The 26,777-nt window shown below is 48.7% G+C and overlaps 1 protein-coding gene across 2 annotated transcripts; it reads right to left on the bottom strand.

Moving 5' to 3' along the window:
• Positions 1 to 3,636: 3,636 nt before the first annotated feature.
• On the bottom strand, positions 3,637 to 26,753 carry CD34 (CD34 molecule). Of its 2 annotated transcripts, none has more exons than XM_027565730.1 (8): positions 26,600 to 26,753; positions 16,532 to 16,717; positions 15,667 to 15,926; positions 14,574 to 14,654; positions 6,456 to 6,594; positions 6,170 to 6,222; positions 5,713 to 5,877; positions 3,637 to 5,202 (listed from the first exon to the last, which is right to left on the bottom strand). In XM_027565730.1, the coding sequence occupies exons 1-8, from the start codon at positions 26,676 to 26,678 to the stop codon at positions 5,188 to 5,190; spliced, it is 978 nt and encodes a 325-aa protein (XP_027421531.1). In that variant the 5' UTR covers positions 26,679 to 26,753; the 3' UTR covers positions 3,637 to 5,187. The 2 variants fall into 2 exon arrangements, with proteins under 2 accessions (XP_027421531.1, XP_027421530.1); XM_027565729.1 differs by having other exon boundaries at positions 3,637 to 5,059; positions 26,600 to 26,742.
• Positions 26,754 to 26,777: the final 24 nt, after the last annotated feature.

Raw genomic sequence — 26,777 nt, 5'->3', positions numbered from 1 at the left:
AGCAGAGTCTTAACCCCTGGACTGCCAGGGAAGGCCCAGAGGACAGTGTTCTGAAAGGACCTTTTACCTCCCTATATTCCCGTCGCCACATACACGTATGTATGCGTTTCTAGCAGCCTCAGACATTCCCAGCCATTTTTACAGCCCCACTCAGACATTGCCTGGCCGTGCCCAGCCAGCCCCTACTCTCCCCTGCTGGAAGGGGTCCCACCCGCCTCTGGGTATACGGCACTTCATCGAATCTTTTCTCACTTACTTCTCCCTCTCTGCCGTACGTTTATTTTGGCTTCGCTGGGTCTTCATTGCTACCCGCGGACTTCGTCGAGGGGCAGCGGGCAGGGCCCCACTCCTTGTTATGGTGCCAGGGCTTGTCGTTGCGGTGGCTTCTCTAGTTTCCAAGCCCAGGGCTTCAGTAGTTGGGGCCTGTGGGCTCAGCAGCTGAGGCTCACGGACTCTAGAGCCCGGCTTAGCAGTTTGGGCACCTGGGCTTAGTTGCCCCGTGGCATGAGGAATCTTCCTGGGTCCGGGATTGAAGCCATGTCCCCCGGCACTGGCAGGCGGATTCTCAATCACCGGACTGCCAGGGAAGTTCTGCTTTGTTTTTATGTGCTTGTTTGAATGCACTTGTATTCACCCAAGATTTACAACTCTGTGGGTTTGGGACTCCCTGGCAGTCCAGCTGTTAAGACTCCATGCTTCCACAGCAGGCGGGGGCGTGGGATTGATCCCGGGTGGGGGACTAAGATCCCACCAGTAGGCGGCACCGCACAGCCAAGAAAGATCCGTGAGTTCAAACTCACGTCTTGTTCATCTTTGCCTCTGCCACGGAGTCCCTAGCATAGCCCCTTGTTACTCTCAGGGAGTTTCCATTTCTTTTTCTGAGATCATGGTACCTACGTCATAGGGGTTCTGTGGCTACTGAACCAAAAATACACTATTTAAATTTTGATACAGCATCTCAATTTTGATACAGTCGGTATTCAATAAATGTGAGCCATGATTATTGTTATTATCATTTGAAGGAATAAATGATGGAGCAAGTCCTACCTACTCTACCTTCAGAATGTCCTTTTGAATTCTACTTCGTCTCCCTACCGCCTCTATTATTGCCCTGCTCCCAGCTGTGACCACTCTTGATCCCATCTCTGCAGTCCAATGGGCCCCAACCTTTCCGGTTTTGCGGAAGACAGTTTTTCCACAGGCTGAGGAAGAGGAATGGTTTGGGGATGCTTCAAGCATGTCTCCTTTATTGGGCAGTTTATTTCTATATATAAGTGTTCTGCATTATTATAAAGCGTTTTCAAGGGAAAAACCAGGGGGCCACTCTGCCACCAGCACATATATCCAGACTTTGGATACAGGCTTCTTTTTTTCCATGAAATGAAAATCTAGCAGAAGATACATCTAGGTACATTTTTCCACAGTGAACTATGTAACAGTCCAGGGTTAATTCTCCAGGGCTGACTGCAGGCAGAGTAGAGGGAACCAAGGTCCGGGGACTTGCTTGGCTGCCCAGACCTGGGGAAAGCTCCCCCTGAGGAAATGCCTCAGACACGAAGTCCCAAACCTGTCCTGACCCTGCCCTCACCAGCTTCAGGGCATTGCAGGAACCCTGAGGTCCCAGCACAAGAGTGGGGAAAGCTTTGGATTCAGGACTTCTGAATTCCAGGTGATTCGGGCAAGCTACCTCCCCTCTCAGGGCCTCAGTTTGTAACTATGCCAGAGGTTTTTTGACTTGAAAATATCTTTAAAGTGCCCTCCAATCGTCACCGTCTATAATTAAATGAGCTTCAGGTGTGGAATCCTCTGGACTAGGCTGTTTGAAGGGCCGGGGCTGCAGGGGAGAGAAACCCAACATGGAGGCAATTGAACCAAACTGAGCGGTAGGAGCTCTGCATGGCCAGCAGGTGGAGCCATTGCCACACCAAGATGCTCAAACCAAAGGCGGGGGAAGTTCTGATTTCTCTAGAAAGCAATCAGTTTCTCAGGGCAAGCTGTCCAGCAACAAGAAGAACCAGTTGCTACCCCACGCTGTCTCCTAAACACACACACACACAAACACACACACACACACGGCTTGCTCCCAAAGCCTACACATTCTGACAAACTCAGGGTAATGTACTGTTACAGGTTACTGAGCCTGAGGCTGACAGCATATTGAAAAGCAGAGACATGACTTTGCCAACAAAGTCCATCTAGTCAAGGCTGTGGTTTTTCCAGTGGTCATGTATGGACGTGAGAGTTGGACTATAAAGAAAGCTGAGCACTGAAGAATTGATGCTTTTGAACTGTGGTGTTTGAGAAGACTCTTGAGAGTCCCTTGGACCGCAAGGAGATCCAACAAGTCCATCCTAAAGGAAATCAGTCCTGAATATTCATTAGAAGGATGTTGAAGCTGAAACTCCAATACTTTGGCCACCTGATGTGAAGAACTGACTCATGGGAAAAGACCCTGATGCTGAGAAAGATTGAAGGCAGGAGGAGAAGGGGACAACAGAGGATGAGATGGTTGGATGGCATCACCAATTCAATGGACATGAGTTTGAATCAACTCCGGGAGTTGGTGGTGGACAGGGAAGCCTGGCGTGCTGCAGTCCGTGGGGTCGCAAAGTTGGACACGACGACAGTGATTGAGCTGAACTGAGCCTGAGGCTGAAGGAGTTTCAAAGACCCAGCTGCCTTTTCTCCTCCTGGTTTCCTGGGAGTCTGTACCCTGAACCACCAGTCTTACTTGGCCAGACTCTCCTCCAGTCAGTCTCAGGGCAGGATGTGTGACCGGACAGAGGCCAGCCTGACTTTTTTTAATTAACATCTTCCCTTTCTCCAACCCCCAGCCGTCACCTTCTAGGGAAACCTCAAGACTTCCTCCCTTTGCCTCCCCGAGTCCTGGGGAGAAACGTCTGGTTAGAGCAGTGGGAGAAAAGCAAGGGGGAAGTGGGGTGGGGGGGATTGCTGCTGAGGGGAAAGGTCTGGCCTGGGCCAGATAAGCCTGGAAGGATCCTTTGTTTGACCCCAACCGCCACTGCCATTGTTGACACACTTGGGAACCTTTCCTGAAGGTCCTGATTGTCCGACAGCTCCCCTTCCCCCACTTCCTATGGGCTTGGGTGGAGTGGGGGTGTCTGGGCTCTGCTGGTGGGGGGGTGCTTACAGACAGTTTTGCAGTTAGGCTGCTGTCTTAATGCAGAGGTGGAAGCCACCCCCTCCAGGGGCTGGCAGCCAGATCTCTTAGAGAGACGTTCCCACACTGTCCCTCACTGTTGTGCCCGCAGCTGGCAGCAGGGATGGTGTGACAGCTGAGGGTTCACAGGCCCTGGTTCCTTCCCTCCCGTAGTCTGGCATCTTTTGCATATGTACCTCTTCTCAGAAGGTGTTCACAAAGGGTGTGGCTTCCAAGTTGTAGGCATTCTCTGCTTTTCTTTCTGCAACTAGGAGCATCAGCTTCCCTGAGAGCATTCCTGTCTTCCCCCAGAGAGGGGAGCAGTCAGTAGGCCCAGATGAAAGGCAGCATCCTGCTTGGTACCCTGAGATGGCCAGCCCCACCCTCCACGTCCCCACATGGTCCCCTTAGGTCTCGTGGGGAGACCTCTGCTCTGGTCTTCAGACACACCCAGCTGGCACAGAACACAGAACAGATGTGTTTCAGTATCACTTTAATTACATTATTTACACACAGCATGTTTTATTCAGAAAAACAAAACAAAAAATCCACCCCATCTTCCTATCTCTGGAAAGTTCTATTTCCAACCGTCATTGAAATCAGGATCCCTTTTCACCCTTCTGGAAAAAGAAAAAAAAAAAAAAAAAAAACCCAAGGACCTGGGTCACCTGCAGAAAAGAGTCTGCTGGGAGACTGAGGCCACAGCTCAACCCAGGAGTCAGGGAGAGGCGGGAGGAGGCCCTCGAGACAGAGGTGAAGGCCAGAACCTAGCCTCAGGGCAAAAAGCTTCCTTCGAAGCTCACGGGTCAAGAGGCCTGGCTCAGAGATCTGGTCCCATGGTCCTGTCCACTCTGACCCACTGGCAGAGACAGCAGCCCCAGCAGAGGCTCTCTGTGGCCCTGCAGAGACCAGGACCAAGCTGTGTGTCCGCACCCCTCTGCCCTTTGAGTGGGAACCCGTGTGTCCACATGTATCCCTACCAGATCCTCCAAACACACAGACTCTGGACCTTGTTCTAAAACTTGGGAGTCTGGTTCCAGGCTCAGCCAGAAAAGCTGTACAGGCCTCGGTCTACAGAGGTGGTGGTGGGGGTGGGGGGTGGTTTACCTGTGGAGCTCGGGGAACTTAGAGAGCAAGAGGGGAGCTGGTGAGCAAAGGCTCAGGGCCTCAGAGGGGGGAATAACGGAGATGGGTTAAGACGGCATGATTTTCTGGCTGTATCATTACAAAGGGGCAAGTGAGAGGGATTGCTGTGGTGTTCCTGAAGTAGAGAAAGAAAAATACAAGGAAGAAACAGGAAAAGGTAACACCTCTTGGGATGAAATCACAGTCCAGAAAAGCCCCTGCTTTCCCCTGGGAGTTCCTATAATGAGGCAGAGAGGACGGGGAGGAAAGGGGCCCCTGCGTGGAAGCTGCAAGACCATCTGCCCCCCCCCCCCCCACCCGAGGAGCTTCTCAGCATCTTGGCTGTATGCATCACAGCTTTCCTCAGAATAGCCCAGCGGTGGGTGCAGGGAGCTGAATGCGTTGAGGGTAGGAGGACCCCTTGCCCTGGTACAGCGGGGGGCTCCAGGGTCGGCTTCCGTGGGTGTGTGCGCTGGGAAAGGGGGGACGGTGAGGGGGCGCCGCTCCAGCGCAGAGGCCGCATGCGCTCAGACCCAGGGAGGGGCTCCTTCCCCGGATCCCTCCCGGCCTCGCCCCTCCCCAGCCACGTCACAGTTCGGTATCAGCCACCACACGTTGTCTCGCTGAATGGCCGTTTCTGGAGGTGGCCTGGCCGGTGCCATTCTCCTGAGCCCCTCGATTCACAATGGCCTTTCCCTGAGCCTCGGGGGAGGCCTCAGGGCCTGAGCTATAGCCCTGGCCTCCACCGTTCTCCACGTAATAAGGGTCTTCGCCCTGGATGGTGTATAAATAAAGGAGCATTATCTCGTAAGCATGGGAGCCAGATGAGGGGGAGGGGGGAGGCAGAGGAGGGGGAGGGGGCTGCAGCTGCGTGTGCAGACTCCTTTCTTCCTGAAGAGCGCTCAGGGTTCCAGCTCCTAGAGGAGAAAGGACAGAGGAGAGGCGCCCACAGTGCCACGGCAGTTCGAGAGCCAACTCGCGCCAGGAACTGGGCCGTCCCCAGAGGAGGCCAGGGGCCAACAGCCAAACCCTCCTCTAGACCACTTCAAGAGTCGAGTTTCCTTCCACATGTCCCCTTCTTGTGAGACACTGGGTACCCATGGGCCTTTAATATGCTTGCAAAGAAATGGCTGCTTTAGCTGTTCTGGTTTGTACCCAGCTAAACTATCCCAGGGAAAACAAAAAATAGATGACACAAACCATCTGTTACCATGTGGGGGCAGGGTCCCAGTTCACGCCCCCCTCCCCAGTCTACTATATATTGTTCTGACTCGTCCACAGATACAGTAATGTCCATGTGCACACATTCCTGTGTGAGGGCACAGAAGTACCTCTTCCGGTATTTCTCCTCCCCTTGCATGACATTCACGGACCTCCCCAGGAGACCTAGCTTCATCATTTGCTTTGCCCTGGAGCCCAGAACTGACCAGCCTTTCTCCCGTTGGGCTCCAGCTGCGGCGGTTCATCAGGAAATAGCACGTGGTGATCAAGATGGCCAGCAGGATCCCCGAGGTGACCAGTGCAATCAAGGTCTTCCGGGAATAGCTCTGGTGGCTGCTGACAGCTTCTTCAGAGATGTCCTCGATGCCCATCTTGAAGAGAAGCCATAGAAAAGTGAGCCTTCCACTTGTGGAAGGTGGGTTCTACAAGAGGAGCCCAGCCCATGCTAGACGCCTCTGTGTGACTCAACACTGAATACACCCAAGAAGACATAGACCTCGGGGATTTTCTAAACAGGACTTAAGACTGGTATCTCTTCATTAAGCTGAACTGTAAAATTTTGTTTCAAAGATAGAAGGGCAAAGACCGTTGGAGAAGGGTGGGGAGGTAGGAAGGGTAGGTAGGTACTTTCTCCCCTGAGACCCCTCATCTCTGCAAACTTACCTCTCTCAGGTCAGACCGGTGCTCTTCCAGAAGTTTGATCTTGCTGGAACTTTCTAGAATGAGAAATGGAGTTTGCTGCATCTAGAAGCTGGAACAGCTCATCCTGCGCTGTTCTAGAAGAGGCTCTGACAGTGAGGGTAGATCTCAGGAGGGTCTTTCCCAGCCTCAGCATGGCCCTGCTCCCCGGCACCTGTGCCCTCTGAGCTGCAATGCCTGGTTTCTACCCAGCATCCTCTAACCCCAGCCCGTCTCCCCCTCTAGACCTCAGCACAGACCTGTCCCTTACCTGTCCTGTTGGTCAGGACCAGCAGCAGGCACTGAGGCCTCACCTCAGACTGGGCCAGGAGCAAGGAGCACACCTCGGCCTGTTTCTTCTGACACAGGAATCCGGTCAGTTTCTCTTCATTGTTCTTCTTAAACTCCTCCTGGGACAACAGAGAAAAGTGGTGAGCAGGACATGAGGTCGCTGGTATCCTCTGCACTGTATCCAGAGTCTCAGGCAATGATTCAGATTAAAGTCCCACTGTTACCCTCAAAACAAAAAGAATCCTTTTTTTCCCCCCCTAAAATTCCAAGTGAAAAAAAAATCTTGCAAACTTCATATGTGCAAAAACACAATAAGAAAAAAAAAAAAAAAAAAAAACTCCAAAATTTTCCAAGATCAAAAGGTGGTCTTAGCTGGCACTCTATTATGTCAGAGAACAAATTTAGGAACCATTACCTTATTGAAGGATTGCCCATGTAAACCTACACTATCCAAATTAAGTTCAAAAGAAATCACCAATAACACAAAATATTAACAGTGCAATACAAATGAAGATAAAACCCTCTGTTACAAGGCTATAAGAGGCCCAGATATTGAAGGAAAAGCCAAGGGAGATGAGGAGTAGAGAAGAAATTTATGACTATAGATGCAACGGGATCCTCATCCCTTCCCTCTTAGTCTCCAAGGGGTCTCACAGACAGCATGGCTCAAATTCAAGTGGGGCTCCTGTCTAGTTTTCCATTCCCTGTCCCCACTAGAGACACGGAATCCAGTTTCACATGAGGTGGACAGGTCGCTCCAGGTTGCTGACTGACTGGTCCGTGAGAGTCAGACGCTCAGACTCAGAAGACAGACTCTGACAATTCTTCAACAGTATAGCCTCAGGAAAGGGATGAATTAGAAGCCGTGGCTGTTCCCCCTCCTCGGTCTTCTAGGATTTATTCCAGCAGCCTCCGAAGGGAGTGGCCTGCTCTACCCAGAAAAGGAATCAAAACCAAGACACTCTCCTCTGTCCGGATGGCAGATGGCGGGGGAGGAAATGCCTGAGCAGCTCTGACAGCTTTCCTGTGAGGGGAAAACTGCTGGGGCGTGTGAGGGGCATCAGAGCTGAGCCTCTGTGGAGGAGAGAGCTTCCTGTTTGCAGAGCGGTGCTGCTCCGAGGGCAAGGCCACAGGGCCCTCCCAGCTTGGCAAGCAGCCTGGGTATTTTCCTATTGCTGTGGCCCAAGGCAGTAAAACCCAGGCTCCTTTGCTCCTGCACAAGGCAAGGTCAAGATTGGCCTCACGTCCCAGCTTTCTTCTGCCAGCTGGAATTCGAGGCTTTGGGGAGGCCAGACAGCAGGGCGAGCTAACCTCCGGATCACAGAAGAGAGGAATCCAGCGGGAACCTTAGAAGGGCCCCAAGAGCCAAGGTTACAGAGAGATGAGTCCTCAGGCCATGGCTCCTTCTTCCTTGGGAGAAGGACAGATGAGGCAGGTCTCCAGGGAAGTCCCAGGATAAGAGCTCCTCACAATAGCATTTGCTGTGGGGAGTCTGGGCACCACACTGGGTGTGGTCAGCAGTCTCCTTCTTCTCTGGGCTCGTGTCCCCTCGGACTTGCCTTGCTGCCCCGTGAGCAGCTTCTGGAGGAGGAGGAGGGAAGTCCCTGCCTGGATGACTCTGGGCTTGTAAGGTATCTCTGGCTGACATGTGTCTCGTTCCCGAGAGAGGCAGGGGGACGGGGCACAATCGAAACAAGCCGAACAAGGAGGCACCTCCTCCGTGTGCTGAGTCCTAAGAAGCTCCGCCTCGATCAGACTCAGCTGTTCTGATGGTGATCAGAACTGCGTGAATCCCTCTGTGCGTGTGTTGTGTGTGGTGTGTGTATGTGGAGCGGGGCTAGCAATGAATTCCACGTGGTCGGAGCTGTTGGTATGTCCACACGGCCATGAAGACAGACACAACTTCCTGTGTCTCAGGCACTGGTCCTAAGTGCTTTCTGCACATTGACTCACTTAGGTTTCACACAACTCTATGAGATGGACACTGTTACTCTCCCCATTTTATAGATGAAGAAACTGAGGCACAAAGAGACTTCAGAGTTGATAGAGTCACATGGTAAGAACCCTAAGAGAGGCACAATGGTACCGTGGGCATGTACAGGAGAGCAAGCACACGCCTGCTTCGGGGTTATCAGAAACATCTCGAAATAGGCCTCACAGAATGGACAGAATGTATGCAGGAGAAGCTGGGGAAGGGCCTCGGGAGTGCGGGTGCCACCCTGAGGAAGCCCAGGCGTGTATGAGCCTGCAGCCTTCACAGAACGGGTTGCCCCTGGGAATGAAGCACATGGCCTTTCCCCTTGGAATTTCATCCTTCAAGGCTTGATTCCACCTCCCCTCCTCCAAGAAACCAGTCCCTATCTTCCAGCAGACTGGGTATCCGTCCTTGCTCTGCTATTTACTAGATTCTTTGCAAGTCATACAGCTCATCTGAGTGTGAGGTTCCTCAGCTGAAGACTCAGTAGGGGTGGTGACTGAAGAGCTGCTCTGTGAAGAGTGTCTGACAAGGTGCTTGGAACCAAGTGGGCACGGGATAAACGGCAGCTGTTCTGAAGCAACACCTCCTAGACCATATCGTCTAGAATCCGCACGTCGATGTTTAATCACATTCTGCCTTACTGCTATTATCATTTCTCTGTGACTAGATTGTAAGGCCTCTCAGTTGGGGGCGGGGAGGGGGATGTGGGTGGACATTAAATAATTTTGAACCCAGACTGCACAAAGCATAGCACCAGAAAAACAAGAACTCTGTGAACTCTTGTTCATCTTAACATCCCAAGTGGTTTGACTTCCACACGGGGGCCCTCCGCCCTTTGCTTAGTTTCTTGGACTCAATTCAGGGGAATAACAGTGGCCGGCCAGCCTCCCTCCTACTCTGGAATCCAGCAGCATCAGTGAATTGTGTCTGAGCCTGGACAGAAGCAGGTGGATCCTGAACAAAGCACAATGCGCCTCCGGACGCTTGAAATAAACATCCTCCCCCAAGAGAGGCTGCAGGCAGGCATCATGGGACAGTGGGCAGGAGGAAGCCACAGCCTCACCATGTTGTTCGTGGGAATCAGACTGGTGGACCATCAGCTAGCACATGGTATTTTATAAAAACATTATCATCATCATAATAAAACCACCTAAGTTTTCTAAAGCAGCATTCTCAAACTTTGCAAAGACTCTCAGCATGTTAAAGAAGCACATTAAATATTGGAGTTGGGGGAGAGAGGGACAGGTATTTTTCTCAACTTTAAGATATTACTCAATCTTAAAACTCTAGAATCAGTCACCTCTCTCTCTCCCTTCCTCCCCCTCTCTCAGTATTTTATTGACTTTGGTGTAAGCTTGACAATGCAGCTAAAATCCCTCTTTTCATATAGAGACTGGAATAATTAAAGGACAAGTCACACAGGTGGGCAGCTGACCAAAAGTCAGGGTGTCCCCGATCTCAGGTTCTTTCCAGAAGACACTCTGTCTTCATCAGTCCCCCATCTGCAACTTACTTTTTCTGCATGGAAACTAACCTGTAGTGTTTGAGCGGAGGGCAAGGAAGACACGGGCTGGGGGACATTACCTGGAGGCAGCCTGCCCAGTGAAGTAAGTGGGACAGCACAAGGGGGTGTGAGCTAGCTGAGCAAGTACCACCTCTGCTTATAAACATAGGTGGTTCTGAAGAAAGGCAGTTCCGAAAGACAAATTGGAGGGCAAAGGACTTGAATAGAGATTTCTCCAGAGAAGATACACAAACGGTTAGTAAGCACATGAAAGAAAACCCAGCATCGTTAATCATTAGGAAATGGCAATCAGAGGCACCTCACATCCAATCACACGGCTGCCATCAAAAAACCGAAAATAATGAGTGCTGGTGAGGATGAGGAGAAACTGGAACGTCTGTGTCCCATTGGTGAGAAATAAGGTGGTGCAACTATTATGGAAAACAGTATGGTGATTCCTCAAAATTTTAAAAATAGAGTTACCATATGATCCAGCAATTCCATTTCTGGATATATACCAAAAGAAATAAGAGTGTTGAGATATCTGAGCAAACATGTTCATAACAGCATTATTAACCATAAGCCAAAAGGGGGAAGCGACCCAAGTGTTCATAGGTGAATGAATGAGTAAAATTGGACATGAACATACAATGGAATATTATTCAGCCTTAAAAAAGAAAATTCTGACACATGCTACATCATGGATGAGCCTTGAGGACATTAGACTAAGTGATTATGTATCAGTCACAAAAAGATAAATACTACATGATTCCACTCATACGGGGTACCTAGAATAACCAAATTCTTAGAGATAGAAAGAACAGTGGTTATCAGGGAGAAGGAGGAGGCGGGGGTAAAGGGAAGTTGTTTAATGGGTGGAGAGTTTCAGTTCTGGAAGATGAAATGAGTTCCTAACATTGATCATACAACAGGGTGAATGTACGCAACAGTACTGAACTGCACACTTAAAATGGTAAATTTCACGTTATGTATATTTTACCACCATTAAAATGACTCCTTGGTAGATTCCCCTGGATCAATAGATATGAAATAAGAGAATAAGGGCTTCCCTGGCAGCTCAGCTGGTAAAGAAGACGGTAAAGAGTCTATCTGCAATGTGGGAGACCTAGGTTCGATCCCTGGCTGGGGAAGATCCCCTGAAGAGGGGAATGGCAACCCACTCCAGTATTCTTGCCTGGAAAATCCCATGGATGGAGGAGCCTGGCAAGCCCCAGTCCATGGGGCCGCAGAGAGTCGGACAGGACTGAGCAACTCACACACGCATAAGAGAATAAAGTAAGCTTACATTCTGAAAACCATGTGGGAAATCACAACCACCAAGAAGTAAATTAACCTGAGGTTGCAGCACAGAGAATGAACATCAGGCGTGGGTGACACGTTCTGCTAATGAGGCTCCTGGGATGTAGTACCAGCTGCTTGACAAGAGTATGGGATTACCGTCCTCTGGCTGACATAGGTGACCACTATCTAGAGGTGAAGCACAGGAGCAAAAGGAGAGTAGCTGGGATAGAAATGTCTACAGAACGCATGTACAGAAGACAGGCCCAGTGATCCCCATAGCAAGAGCCAGCAGACTGGATCCTTACTGTCTACCAGTGTAAAATGAGTGTCTGGAGAGCTGAGAACAATGCTTATTTCTGTTATGGGAGCATATTAGATGGAAGAGCATGACAGCATTACATAAGTACTCGAGGGTGTGATGTTAGGGGGACCCACGTCCTTCATGCTTCTCATTAGGCCTGAGTTTTCCCTCGATGAGAACCAGGGCCATAAGGCTCTCTGACGGCCAAGGTACGAAAGCCTTGGAAATTTAAGGAAAATTAGGAGGCACCGCACCACTGTCGGGGAGAGGCTGATTATCAGAGAAGCATGCAGTAGGACTCATGGAAAAGGAATCTGGGGAACAGGAGCTGTGGCCCAAAACTCTGGAAGAAGGATTGCTGACTGAGGGAAACAGGAGGCAATGCTGCCTGAGGGCTGGGGAAGAGGAAGCCCCCAGGAAGACAGGGATCAACAGAGGTGGAAGGAAAAGGAAAAAAAAAACCCAAAACAGCACTGCATAGGTGCTGCTATGAGTTGATTCATCATGGGCAGCGCAGAAGCCTTCTTTAGGATATTGGAGGAATTACTGTCTTTCCATATCCCCACTGGCAGATTCTCCCCGAATTACAGTAGAGTGCAGATCTTTTCAGCTGTGGCACAAAGTAGATTAGACAGTAAAGGCCTCAGAGAGAGAGAGAGACTGTAGCACAGTAAAAGCAGTTATTTCTGGAGTAGCAGTAAGTTTCTGGCACTTATCTGGTACGATGACCCTCGTTAAACGTGAACTTTGAAGAGCAGTGGACAGACATTTAGAATAAATCGTCTGCGATTAGCTCTAAATCGTTTGTACGAAGAATTAGTATTCTGGCACAGACCACTGCAACGCACAGGAAAATAAGTGCTCAGCCAAGATAATACAGAGAGAGAGAAGATGATCATTTTTCTTGGCTATAATTAGCAAACTGTTGGGCAAAAAAAAAAAAAAAAAAAATGTTTTTTAAATGAGTAGAGTTGAAAATCAGCATCAGAAACACACAGAATCTTAACATGTACACACTGTATATTCATGCTTAACTGTTTTACAAGTTGCACTTAGCTATTCCCATTGCGTGAACCTATGTCTTCCAAATTTCTGTTGTTTTTTTAAAATTGTAAGTTAAATAATTTTCTTAGGTATTATTTTGGAAGACCTGTGAGTTAGAATGACCCAACTGATAATCACAAGATACCAACAGTCAAAATGGACAAAAATAAGTAACGTAACACCCTCTACAAACTACAGTATTTACCCAGACTCTTTCCCATACATGTATGTCACATGTCATATATATGTGGTTCCCTGAAATGGATTCCCAACTTGTAAGAACATGCTTTTTATCTGTAAGTAAATAGTACTCTTCCTATCATCCTTTCTTTCATCCAGGAAATTGTTACTGGCAGGAAACTGGATTTACTGAAACAAAGCAAGGAGATCTGCTATCATCATTAAAAATTAATACAATACTGTACAGTTTGCCATGGAATAAGACATGAAACTGAAAGAGGCATAACTACTAAAAAGAAAAACAAAACCAACATATTATAAGAAATGACAAGATGGTTTACCTTAAAAATGAAAAATAATCATTAAAAAAAATCTCCTGGAATTAATAAGCATGTTAAAGAAAACGGCTAGACCCAAGGTAAATATGATAAACTCAATGAACTTTCTAATATACAAGAAACAATCAACTGGACTATATCGTGGAAAATCTATATAATAAATCTTAAGAAATCCATAAAACCTATGGGAAAAAACATTTTAAAAATTAAAAAAATAAAAAGACACAGAACAATACCAGAGGAAAATCAGAAAAAAATGGTGAGGTTTTAGAGCGGTTCCAATTAAAATTTTAATGGTTTTGTGGGTTTTTACTTGTTGTTTCTAAAATTTTTCTAAAAACAGATGAAAAATGCCTTATACACAGGTCTTTGTATAGCAAAGATCCGCTTGGCTAGATATTGAAAGTGTTGATGTATAAAAGTGTAAGGGCTTCCCTGGTAGTTCAGCTGGTAAAGAATCCACCTCCAGTGCAGGAGACCCCGGTCCAATTCCTGGGTCGGGAAGATGCCCTGGAGAAGGGATAGGCTACCTACTCCAGTATTCTTGGGCTTCCCTGCTGGTTCAGGCAGTAAAGAATCCTGCAATGTGGGAGACCTGGGTTCGATCCCTGGGTTGGGAAGATCCCCTGAAGAAGGGTATGCAACCCACTGCAGTATTCTTGCCTGGAGAATCCCCATGAACAGAGGAGCCTGGCGGGCTACAGTCCATGGGGTCGCAAAGAGTCGGACATGACTGAGCAACTAAGCACAGCACAGGGCACATAAAAACTGAATACAAACTAAAGGAAGAATTCCAGTCAATAAAGGAGAGAGTCATTGACTAAATAATGCTAGGGGAACTGGTTATACGGAGAATGAAGCATTTACAGCAAAAAATTCTCTCTATATTAAAGAGCTATATGAAAATAATAATAAATTGATTTTTTAGGTGACTAGTTTATATTTCCTGAAGGACTTTCTTAACATAAAAGCAAACCTAAATCGGACTATATATTGTAATATGCATGTGTGTGTGCTCAGTCATATCTAACTATTTGCAACCCTATGGACTGTAGCCTACCAGGCTCCTCTGTCCATGGGATTTTCCAGACAAGAATACTGGAGTGGGCTGCCATTTCCTCCTCCAGGGGAATCTTCCCAACTCAGGGATGGAACCCATGTCACCTGCATGGGCAAGCAGATTCTTAAGCACTGAGTCACCTGAGAAGCCTATATAGTACAATAGAGGAGGGGGAAGTAAATTTAAATAAAATCACCTTTGCCTTCTTTGTCCACCAGATGGGGCCTCTCACTCCCTAAATCTAAAGCTCAATATTCAAAGCAGCCTGTCCATGTTAAACTGCCCCTGCCTCCACCCAACTCGGTCCTTCCAAGACTCACCTTAAGGAGGTTCAGAAGTAATTTCGGGAGGAGAGGGAGGGGGGCGGAATGGGCAGAGGGGTTTGACTTACACAGCTGGAGGTCTCATTTAGCTTCAGGCAGATGCTGTGGGCCAATTTCACTTCTTTGACTCTGGAACATTTTATTTCACTCTGTATTAAAAAAAAAAAAAAGTAAATAAGTCAGCATCATTTCTTCCCCACCTCTTTTCTGGTTTGATTTCTATGACATCGTTTTTAAAGAGGCTTTAAAAAAAGGAAATTTAAACATGTTGTTAGGAGACTAGAAAGTTATAAGACATACTCTTCCTTCACCTCACTTCTTAACACATCGGATAGTCAAAACTTTAGTTACTAGCCTGGGCTTGCAGGCAAGTAGCTATCTGCAATCTTGGTAAACACTGGCTTGGATGCTGCTGAAATGGAAGAGGGTAGGATCTTTCCCCTTAGAGCTGTTTTCCCTCCAGCGAGTTACACACTTGCAGGGGAGCAGGTAATGAGGTGGCCAGGCAGACTCTGGTGATGCTCATTTTCCTCCTGGGCCCTGGGACTCTCCAGATTTCTATTCTGGCTCCCTTAAAAACAGAAACCAGGTCTCCCATGCCTGCTGACAGGCTCCACGCCCTCATATTTTCTACTCTTCCTGCTGAAAGCTGTTGATAGTCACTAGTCCCAAGACTGAACAAGGCAGATTGAGCTCAACACCCCTAGTCTTCTTAGCTCCTCACTGCCTCTCTACACCTGGCATACCACCAAACCCTCTCGCAGAAAGGAAATAGTATTCACCCTAAACATTTTGGGGAAAGCAGCACCATTAAGTGCAAGATAGTTTCCAAATATGCCCAAAGGCGAGTGGTACCTTGGTCCATGACTAGACCAAGGGGTATAAGAAAGAACCACCAAGGATTGGATGGATTTCTGAGAATCCTCTTCACTCTCTACTCTCTAGAAACATTATACCCATGGCACAGATCGGTCTTGCCACCAAACCCTACCCTTTTCCTCCCCTTTCAGCAATATTTAAGCTGCATAATTCTCATGTGAACTCCTATATGATCAAAATTCATTGGTTTGGATAAGCAGAGGTTAAGGGGAAGGGAGAGAGCTTGCATACATATGAAGTAAGGGGGTAGGTAATCTGTCATTTTTAGCCCAATTCACCCACCTTGAGGATACTTTGGGTAGGAGAAAATGATGGAGAGGTAATAATGGAAGAAGTCACAGGGCTGGTACTATTGTACAGGGAATCCGAAATATTTCCAGGAAAAGTGCTGGGCTGCAGAGTCGCCTCTGAAGTCGCAAAGCTGATGAGGGTAGAAGACACCGTGGTGGCTAAAGAGGTCTGTGACTGGACAGAAGAGTTCACGGCCCCAGAGGCTGGGAGGGTCTCAGAGGTAGACGTGAAACTGTCTGTAGACGCTGGAACTGACCAATACACAAGTGTGAACACGTGCACAATGGCATAAACACACAGACACAGACACACACACACACACACACACACACACATCTCAGTTCATTCACATAGGCTCGGACTTCAACCCAGAAAAGGGAATCTGGGGAGTTAAAAGTTACTTCATGTCCTAACCCTTGGCAACTCATTTCCAGCCAGCTGTTGAAACCAGAGCTATAATCTAGAATGTGTTAGAAATGCCCTCCAAGACGCTGAAACTGAACGCTGAAACTGGTACCTTAGAGACACCAAAGACCCCCAATTTGTACATGGTTTGCTTTACTTAGAAAAGATCATAGATTCTTCTTTTCTCACTAAGCTGGACTCAGGAGTACAAGGAGAGTTACTGATCAGAACGAGCAGCCCAGACATTGACTGGAGAAAGCTGTCACTACAGGAAGAATTGTCTAGAACATACTTCAGGGTTCCCTAAGCATGATACTCAAGCCATTATTAAAAGGAGCTTGTATGTTTCCATCTGTGGGGGAACATGGAGGACAGAGGTGGTTTGCAAATATCCTAATGCTTTACCCAAGTGCCAGCAGCATCCTTCTGGGGTGAGATGAGAAATCTTTACCTAAGGTGACTGCTGTGGTCCCATTGCTGTCCTGAGAGACATCGTAGAGGCTGGTGCTTCTAAAAGTACTTGAGTTCATGCTTCTCCAGTCGAATGTAGTTGTAGGGACAGGTGAAGATATTTCTGGGCTGGCTGACACTGTGGCAGTAGTAGCTGCCATGGGTGTCTGTGTGAATTCCATAGAAGCTATAGGGAAACAAAGAAGAAATATCAGAGCGCAGATCATCCTGAAGCCTCATGGCATCACCTGATTCAGTTTCTTGACATTAGGGAGAATCCACCTAGAACGTCCCCTGGTAACAGAGCAGAACAACGACACCCTCCTGGACAGTTGACTAATTTCCCACTAGATTTTTTCCCAAGGAAACAGAGAAAGAAAAGTTTGCATGCCCAAACATCTGTAGTATTATTTATAGGAGGGAAAAGTTGCAAGCAACTAAATGAATTACAATAGGGTAAATGTTATATGCACTCAGCATACCATAATCACTACAAACAAAAATATGCCACAATTATAGCAGCATGAGAATATGAGGCAATGCTCATAATAGGCTAAGTAAAATATAAAAATTTCAAATTACACCTGAATAAGTATTGCCAAGATCTAAAATGTGGGAAAAGATGCGCTTCTATTTCCTTTTGAATGTATCCGTCTCTCCATTCAATTTATTAACTTGGAATACCCACTAGATTCACACCATCTCTATGCAATCCTTTAAAAAAATCTTTTTTCCTTTGTAGATTGCCCCATTACCCAAATCCTTTCATTCTCTCCCTCAGGGCCTTAAAACCTTTTTTTTTTTTTTTTTTAAATTGAGGAACTGTGGCTCACAAGCCCAAGATTCCTTTTGGGAAGCTCTGACCTAGGAATCTAGCTGATGGACTGGAGAGCATATGACTTGGTTTCTCATCAAATGCCGTGGGGACAGATAGCTGGGTTCTGGTTCTGCCAAGAATTTGATCATTTAATGTGTGTGTGTATTAATTTTTAAATGAGGGTCTTTTATTATTTGGATTGTTGGGGAAATCAACAAGATAACAAATGCTATAGTATAATGTTTCTAGAAGTAGTTATTCTCTGAAACTTTTCCTGCAGGTTCTTAACCCTCCCACATTCCCTGTGGTGCCCAGCAGTGCCATCCTTAGGTCCAGGAAGGAAAAGCTACCTGTATGGACCCTGTGCTTAAGAGCCTACACACTGTTCCTTCTCCTGCCCTCCCTGTTCCCAAAATGTGAGGAGTCCATGGGGCCAACAGAGGGCTACACTCTCTTCTAGATCATGTGTTGGGACCAGAAGTCCTAGAACTTCTTGCCCAAATGGCTCTTTGCTTACTGGAGGATCTGCATGGGTCTCTTCTCCATCCTTCCAAGGGTGAACTGCAGCTCCAGGGAATATTCTCCAAGCTCAAGGGTGGCCAGTGTGCAGGGAAAAGGTGAGAGCTCAAGCGTGTGGGTGGGGTGTCCCTTGCCTGCACGCAGGGTCCCTTACAGTGTGGACCAGAGCCTTGGGTAAGAGGAAGAGAAGAGGGTGGGCAAAGGCCGAGGACCATCTCTTCCTGCTAAGCCCCACTGTGACACTGAACCCCAAGGCTCTGAGAGTCTTAAATTCAAATCTGGCCTTCCAGGTTGCCATGAAGGTACATTTTTAAGACAGGAGATATTTTATCTACCAGTTAGTTGGCCTGATTTATAACTTGAAGTATTCAGACATATAATATATGGGATATGGGCCTCTACTATATTCTTGGCTTGAGCCCTAGAAACAATTAGAGGTAGACTTGGCATCCAGAGCTCACACCCAGCAATACTATCCTCAAGGAAAGGCCCCCCGGGGTCCCAGGGCACCCTAAAGCTTATCTCTAACTTTTCTGATTGAGATCTGAGTCTGTGCTTTTCAGAGGTTTCCAGGTAAATGCAGTGCAGAAGAACACCTCTTCTTTTCCACAGCCTCAAGGCAGCAGTGAGGTAATGGTTTCAAGACAATGAATTTTCCCCCAAAGGTGGTGTCAAGTCTCACTCTCCGTCATCCACCTCTCTTCCCAGCCTGCTGCAGGCAGGCTGGTACTCCTGCTGAGTACAAAGCACCTATCTGAAAATGATGGGGCAAAAGAGGAGGAGAACACGTGGTATTACTATTTCCATTTCAGAGATAAGAACCTGGATCACCGAGGTTTCAGCCAAGGGGGAACGCTGTCATTAATGCAGGGCAAGGAGCCATGGGACGCCCGAGGTTTAGCTGACCCTTGAGTATAAGCAGCAAGAGGGTCAGGGGGTCCAAACTGCTAAGGATCAGGATGCATCTTCCACACTTCGGGGAGAAAAATCTGGGCTTCTGGCTGGCTGGCCCTGGGGGTGGGAGGAATGAATCTCTCAAAATAAAATAGATGGGGAAGCAGACCTAGTGGTTTTGTTCTTAAATCAGTCCCTCTCGTCCTCTGTCATCCCCTTCTGCTGCTGCTTTCTATCTTTCCCAGGGGACCATAGAGGAGGGGACAGTTGGATGGCATCCCCGACTCAATGGACATGAGTTTGAGCAAGCTCCGGGAGACGGTGAAGGACAGGGAAGCCTGGCGTGCTGCAGTCCATGGGGTCGCAAAGAGTCGGCCACGACTGAGCGACCGAACAAGTGCCTCTCAGCAATCTGACCCGAAGGTCTAAGTTCAGTGCAGGGGGAAGGTGGTGGGAACATTTGGACACTGAACTGAAGGACCATCCCCCAAGGTTACCATTCCAAAGCACCACTGGCGTTCCCCCTCGACATCCTTCCTGCCCACCCTGTTTTTCTTCTTCCCTCCAGGACACCGATTCTTGGGAATCCCATCTGGCCCGGCCTGGCCAAGCCCTCTCCTCTCCCCAACAAAATCTGGGCCTGGCTGAGGTTACGTCATGCTTTTGAACCCCTCCCCCGGGGCCTCCTTCACCCAGACAAACAGTTTTGAACTTTTCCAGATGTGAAGAGAGACCCGCTGCCCATTCTGAGCGCAGAGGTGGCTGTTCCAGAGGAGTGAGGCAACCCTGCACCCCGGCCAGCTCCTGAGCCACCGGGGTCAGGCTCCTGGCTGGGGCTGCCTCCTCCCACACCACCCCCCTGCACCGCCCCTCTACTAAGAACGGACGAACAGGTTGCAGGATCTGTCTGCAAATGAGGAGGAACCCCAACCGCAGATTCACATCCCCAAGCATAGGCGGAGTGGGGAAGCCCATGAGACCCTTGAGAGACAGGACAAAGAGGGAAGGCAGGAAGGCAAGGCTGAGCAATGGGGTATGTACAAGCTGGTGCAGGGCAAGGCGACACCTTGGCAGAGCCCTGGGGGCCTATCCTGACCTAGGCACTGCGCCTGGAGACTGTCAGTGAGGAGCGCTCTTGTTTTCACAGCCTCTAGGGCTCCCTCTCTAGTGCTCCCATGAAGAGATGGGTCTTGGAGGAAAGCAATGAAAAGAATCAAGACGACCACAGGTCTGCGTTTATCCTGTCTTCCCCCACGTGCTGATGGCGTAAGACCATCCAAGGCGGATCTTTCTTTATCTGAGCTTCTCATCTCCAACTGCATATGGAACTCATAGCAGCCTCTCAGCCAGATCCAAGAGATGGTCAATGAAGCCTCCACCTTGTTCTACTCTAGAAACTGGAGGAACGGCCCTTACCCCCAACCCAACAGAGCATTATGCCACAAGTTAAACATGAAAGAACGCCTATCTTCTGCTGTTTACCTCTCACTCCATCTGTATTAACTGTGTCTCCTGAAGCACACTATTTGCCCCTACCTACCCTACTTGATCTCAGCCCATGAACTCGGGATAAAAGGAGACAAGGGATCGGGCAGTTAGAGACATGAGGATTCCAAGAAGCCAAAGAGATGTCATAAAATTAATGTTGTAAACGTCATGCATTTAACTTACAGGTACTTATTTCAGAGGCAATTACTCTTGTTTGACACAGAATTCTAACAAACATCTTCATCTGCTATCCTAGTCAAAGCTAAAAATTAGAGACTACTAGAGGCAAACAACGAGGCAAAGCAACAGCTGAAAATGAATAAACAGCAATAAATTAAAACCAGACATGAGTATTAAAACCCACACTAGTCTGGAACCATTTGTGGTCAGAGTAAATAAAAAATACACACTTTCATAAGTATTCACACTCAATGGACATGAATCTGAGCAAACCCCAGGAGATAGTGAAGGACAGGCAAGCCTGGCATGCTGCAGTCCATGGGGTTGCAGAGTCAGACATGACTTATGGACTGAAGAACAACGAGAATTAACAATGGCACTGAGTTGCACCATAACCAAATTATTTTCCTGATACTTCTAAGACTGAAGGTTAAAGCCCTTTTTTCCCCTAATACACCGAGAAAGCAGAAACATATGTAATAGGTTTTTAAAAGATTTATACCTACAATTAATATATTGAAAATTCTTTTAAACTTTAAAGGGTGTTTACAAATCTTCAGAGATCCAGAAAGCTCTGCTACCTAAATTACTAAATTCCTGTACTTTAAGAGATGTTTTTTCCCCATTATTTGGTCTTGTTTTTCACAGCCCTCTGAGTTGTAGTGGTGCCGTTTTTTCTTTTTTGCTGGTTCTGTTTTCTCATCTCCTAGGCAGTCAGCCCCATCCTGCCCACCCTTTCGGGTTCTAGCACCCGGCCTGAGAGCAGTTTCCTGGAGATCTGGGATATCTTAGATGCAGGGCTGGGAAGAAGGAGCAAGCTGGCCTCTGCCGGGAGCCCACCGCCTGCGTTGATGGCTGATGAGCAGACAGGAGAGTCCCAGGACAGAGCGCTCAGACTCTGTGATTGGACTGTGTTAAAGGTTCCTCTACCAAGTTCTAGCTTCATGACCATAGGAAGCTTCTTCCCCTTTCTATACCTTATCTGTAAAATGGAGATAAAAATAGCCCCTTCCTCCTTGCTCTTTGGAGGAATAAAGGAGATAGGGGGTGTAAAGCAGTTGCCTATCTGTTAAGTGCTCCAGAGACAGTGATTATCTTTAGGGCAAAGGACAGGTCCCTTTTCTCCTGCTTCTAGGAGACGTTAAGACATGTATCTGCACGACTTATCTGGCAGAAGATCATATACACTGTTTCCTGAGTGTAGGTCTTGTCACCTCAGTTACATCGCAGATTTCCTGAGTGCTGGAACCCTCTCTTAGACTTGTTTAACTCAAGGCGCTGAACACAATCCCTTCTGAGTTCACAATAGGCACTTGCGTTGAATGGCAACTGCATCAGGCATGTTCACACTGACCACTTCTCTGTATTGATAGAACCACCTCACTCAATGCTATAAGAGGAAATTAATTTAATTAAGGGAATGCCCTTGAGAGGATAAGCAGAATTAGGAAAGTTCTAGAGACTAAGTCATATGGCTGAGGGCTTAGTGTTGTTTCATCTAGATGGATGGTTGGTGCTTGGTGCTGGTGGACCAAATCTGATCCATGGGTTGTGTGTTGTTTGGCCAGTGAGCTGAGAATGGCTTCTACAGGTTTAGAGTGCTGTAAAGAAAAACAATGCAGAATATGTGTCAGAGACCACATATGGACTCCAGAGCCTGAGATATTTACTATCTGGCCCTTTACAGGGAAAAAAAAAAAAAAATTCACTGATCTTTGATCCAGACAGGAAGAATTTGAGGAGAGAGAATAAACAATCTTCTTCAAGATTCATTTCACTTATTCATTCATTCTTAATTTTCCAAAGCACCAGTGAGGTGCAGAGGACCAGACTCAGCACTGTGGGGAGCACAAATTAACACCTTTCTACTGTTACCTGTTAGTGTCACTAGAATTTAAATAAATCCCTGTCCTCAAGGAATTTGTAATCTCGTGGGGCAGACTAGAAAGGTTGTTAAGGATTGTCCTGAAGAAAGATCAGATTTAATCCTATGAGAGTTCAAGGAATAGAATTACAATCAATGACTAGAAGTTACAGAAAGGCTAATTCCACTGCAATACCAAAAAAAAAAAAAGCTAATAATCATAAGATTTTTCTTTAATAGAATAAACGACTCTAGGAGATAACAAGGTACCCATGTTCCTGGGAGCTTTCAGGAAGCCTCCATGCTATGGGTCTTGGCGGGTTTGGGTCATGTGCGACTGGATCAAAGTTTTAGGCTGATGCCTTCCTATGTTACAGAGGCTAAGTTGAGGTGTGAGCATAAACCGAGAGTCTGTGGCCTGAGTGTTCCCAGGGTTCTGACACTCCCCTTTTATATTCAAATAGCACATCTTGGACCCCCATCCACTTCCTGGGGAACCCTAATATCGTGAGCTCTCTCAGTGGGCCTACGTTTCTCCCGGTCACCTCTTCCTCCACTTTCATCATTTCCAGGAACCTCTGTTTTATAGCTCTGTGCTCAGGCTGCAGGAGTTCTCCTTCTACACTGCTGTACCATGGGCTTGCCAAATACCCATTCCTTTATTCCCCCTACCCAGAGCAGCACTAACAGGGCTGCAAGGCCAGTGTGAACTGACTGAAGATTTAAGATCATGCAGGAAGATTACAGCACAACCCAGAAGAGACAGCAGCTAATCTTGAAATACCAGGCATTCCCATGCTAAACAGCCGGGCCACACCATCAGGAGTTTTCCCAGCCAGGTCTTTTCCACCCTCCACTCACTACCGTTTCCCTATTGCTCCAAGCGCTTCCCTCCTCTCTCTATGCTTTCCTGGGCTCGGAGTCCTTCAGCCTTTTGTCTCTTGGTTCATCAAACACAAAGTTTCACTTTATTTTATCATGCTCAGCACTTCAACTTCCTGTCTGCCACTGCCCAGCAACGGTTTGTGCCAGGGTCCAGGTTTTCTCAACCAAAGACTCGTTAAGGCATTTTCTTAAACAATGGAGCGGGCTACCTAGAGATGGTGCTCTCCAGGAAGGTAGCAGGGGTGGATTCTTTGTGGGTTTTTTCCCTCTTAAATCAGGAGCAGACTTCCGAATGAAGCCAGAGGCCTTTTCCTTTATGTCCAAAGGGAAGTGATTCATTCTAGCAGGCTCCAGGGTGTATGTCCTGGGACACATGCCCTGGTATATATCCCTCCTCATTTCTACCACATTCTCCCAAGATGCATGCACCTTTCTCCTTAGCAAAGTCGAGGGCCCTTGAGACTAAAAAGTGTAGACACTGTGTTTTTATTTCTTAGCTGAGGAAGGAAGAGAGTGTTCTCATTAGGAAAGTCAAAGCCCAGAAAAATACGGAAATTCTGCCCTGGCAACTCTGAGCATTTTCTTTTGGAGGGTGGCGTTTTATTCCTTTTCCATACCTTCAGATTTTCAGTTCGCCACACTTGGGGCCATTTAGTGACATCCAGCAAAGTCATTGGGAGAAGGAGACCCAGGCACCCTCAGGGTGGAGCTGGGTGACCACCCCGCCATGAGCGCAGGCCTGCGCCCTCCTGCCCAAGGAGCTAAAGGAAATCGGGCAGCAAGGTGGTAAGAAGTGGAATTGTTGCTCCTTTTGATTTGCTTTCGTAAGAACGCTAGGCCTGAGTTTATTTGCTGCAGTGTGGTCCTTCTGGCCCTGAGCTTTGGAAGACAAAGACTCTTCCAAAGGAGATGAGAACTAGTGAGCACAGAGGCCCAGGAGGTGGAGCCAAAGGGATGAGAAAAAGTTGCCCAGGCTCCTTTTATCAGTCAAACAGGAATGCTTAGGGAAACCTGCGTTTGCAAAGGCAGTGCCAGCTGGGCCGGCCCTAGGAGGGGGAGCACTGGGGACCACGGAATTAGTCAGAGGTCCCAAGGCTGTTCCGTCTTGGTCTCCATGTGGCAGCGAGTCAAGGGTGGAGTCTCTCCCCTCCGGAAAATATCTGATAAAATTCTTTTCCCTTTTCTTTTTCCCCCTCTTACACACAGCCCCAGACAGGATATGGGTGTGGGGTCAGCAGGCACGAAGGACGCAGAGGAAGAAGAGGAATGTGAAGGGGTGGGACGCGCTGGACAAAGAGGAAAGACAGGCCTGGAGGGCTTGGAGGAAACAGATACCCTGGGCCTGACAAGTGGGTTTCCCTAATTACCTGCAAGGTTTCTCCTCCCAGCTGGAGGTGTGATTCTGGTCACACACACACTCAGGTCAGACCCCACCCTGCCTCTGGTCACCCCACAGAGTGACCCCGTCTCCAACAGAGAAAGTCCGCTCTGGTTCAAGCCCGGAACAGCTTCTCACGGGGACGGAAAACTGACCTTCCCAGAACAAAGCTCCGGGAGAGGAGAAAACTCCAGGCCTCCCTTCTGTGGGTGCCCTAAAGTTCATGGTAACCATACCACAGAATTTCTGCAATGTCCCTTCGTTAACATTTCAGGTATACTCACTCATTTCATCTACCCCACAATATACCAGAAAATGACTCCTGGTATTAAATAAAAACAAACCCCAGAAAGCTCTTGGGGAAAGCATAAAGCTACAAACTGGCCTGAGCAGTGGGGCCAGACTGAGCGGAGGCACCCAGGCCCCACTGCTCATCCCCAAAGCGGACACGCGGAAATTCTCTGCGTGTCTGCCCAGGGTTCTGCAGAGGTTAAATCACTTTCGCGTCCCTTCCACTGCAGGCCAAGGCGAGACTGAGACTGGCCAGCTGAGGAAATAAGAAAAGGGTGGGCCTCACTCGGCCCGGGACCAGGTCATCATGAGCTGTGAAGCCAAAGGAGCATGGAGCATCGGATAGGAATCCGAGCTGCCGGTCAACTCAGCCCGTTGTGAGGTGCAGACAGCCCCCAAGGCCGTGCCCCATTCTAGGGCTTCAACATCTTAGAGACAGCTTTTTTCCCGGCCCCAAACACCACATCTGGGTCCACCGAACAAGTCAACCCAGAGCCTAACAGAGCTTCCCCTGGCCTGGAGTCTCTCTCCAACTGGGTGGGCCCAAAGGGAGAGAGCATAAGAGGCCTGGCTGGCTGACCCAGGTCACTCAGAGGGGCCGTGGTGGGTGGCTTTTAGGATGCAGTTAAGACTAGGGAAATTGGAGGCCTGGAAGCAGAACCTGGAGCTAACAAGAGAATAACTTATAATATTTAAATCCTTCTGAGCTCCATGAGATGAGACGGAGAATGTTATCCCCAAATGAAAGCAATTACGAATATTGATTGTGTGCCTACCAATATTGTTCTTTTCAACAGAAATGACAGCAAGAGCTTAAGAAGTATGCAGGCCTGCCTGGATAAGCAAAGGAGTGCCCCCCAATCTGCAGGTCTGTCCACTAGTTAGAACTTGGAGAACAGGGCAAGGAAAGAAAACCCCCCAAATGCAACGAGCTTGAATTTGTGCCAGGGTGAGCGGTTGTGGTGGGGCGAAGAAGGCAGAGTACAGAACAAATTCCATTCACCCGTCCCTTCTCTCCAGGGAAGCAGGTGTGGATGCCCAGAGAAGGAGTCTTAACCTAGCTTTCCCATCTTAAATTCACTCTCACGGACTCTTCTTCACTGCAAACTCCCCATGTCACCTAACTCAGCCTACCTCCCTGGCCTCTGGACCTCGGACCCGAGCCTCGTCCCAGGTGGGCTTCGCTCCCATTGCTTGAAGGTCCAGTTCTGGCTCCCCGTGTCCCGGTGGTACGTGGGCGCCAGCGCTCCCTTCCCAGCAACCGGCTCAGGCAGCCGCTTGCTTTCTGAACCAACCATCAGCTACAAACTTCTTTCCTTTCCTTTCCTTTCCTTCTCTCCACCCCTCTCCCCGGGTTCTGGCTCCAGCTCTGCGCTCCGCGCGCACCTTTGGCATCTCCAGAGCGCTTTATTTCAGAGAAGAGTCTCCTGGCCTGACTCCTGGAGGCCTGGGGCGCGCCGCCCGGTTTACAACTGGGCTACACTCAGGGGGTCCCCTTCCCGTCGCGTCCCACCCCCACCGACTCCCAGGTGAGGGGCCGGTCCCCACTGGGTTCTGCTGGAGCGGCCTCAGTCCCACCAAGCCAGGAGCTGCGGCAGTGGGCGTGGGCGCGGGGGGGTGGGGCGGGGGGGTCCCCGGGGCGGGGGTCCCCCTGGTTCCGTGGTCGCCTCGACCCGGCGCGCTCTGCCCCCGGGAGAGCGCCGACCCTCCCCGCCGCCCAGCCGGGCGGGCCGGGCGCGCGGCGCGTACTCACGCAGCAGACTCAGCAGGCAGAGCGCGGTCCAGCCCCGCACCATCCCGCGCCCCGCGCGCGCGCCCCTGCGGCCCAGCATCGTTCCCGCGGCGACCCCAGAGAGATGCGCAGAGAGCGAGACACTGCCTGGCCCGGCCGGGACGCGCGGCTCCCCGCCCCTCCGCCCGAGCGTGGGGTG

This window comes from Bos indicus x Bos taurus, chromosome 16 (genome assembly GCF_003369695.1).
Source record: "Bos indicus x Bos taurus breed Angus x Brahman F1 hybrid chromosome 16, Bos_hybrid_MaternalHap_v2.0, whole genome shotgun sequence".
Lineage (NCBI taxonomy): Eukaryota > Metazoa > Chordata > Mammalia > Artiodactyla > Bovidae > Bos > Bos indicus x Bos taurus.
Note: the sequence above shows the minus strand (reverse complement) of the source record. Positions and strands in the feature narration are given on the sequence as shown.

Bases quoted from the DNA above. Each gene is read 5' to 3' on its own strand.
- CD34 (XM_027565729.1), bottom strand. From the start codon at position 26,678: ATGCTGGGCCGCAGGGGCGCGCGCGCGGGGCGCGGGATGGTGCGGGGC. The intron at 6,223-6,455 runs GTAAGGGACAGG...TTCTCATTCTAG, and splicing joins GGTCCTGACCAACAGGACAG to AAAGTTCCAGCAAGATCAAA. The intron at 5,060-5,712 runs GTCAGTTCTGGG...TACACCATCCAG, and splicing joins GCCCAACGGGAGAAAGGCTG to GGCGAAGACCCTTATTACGT.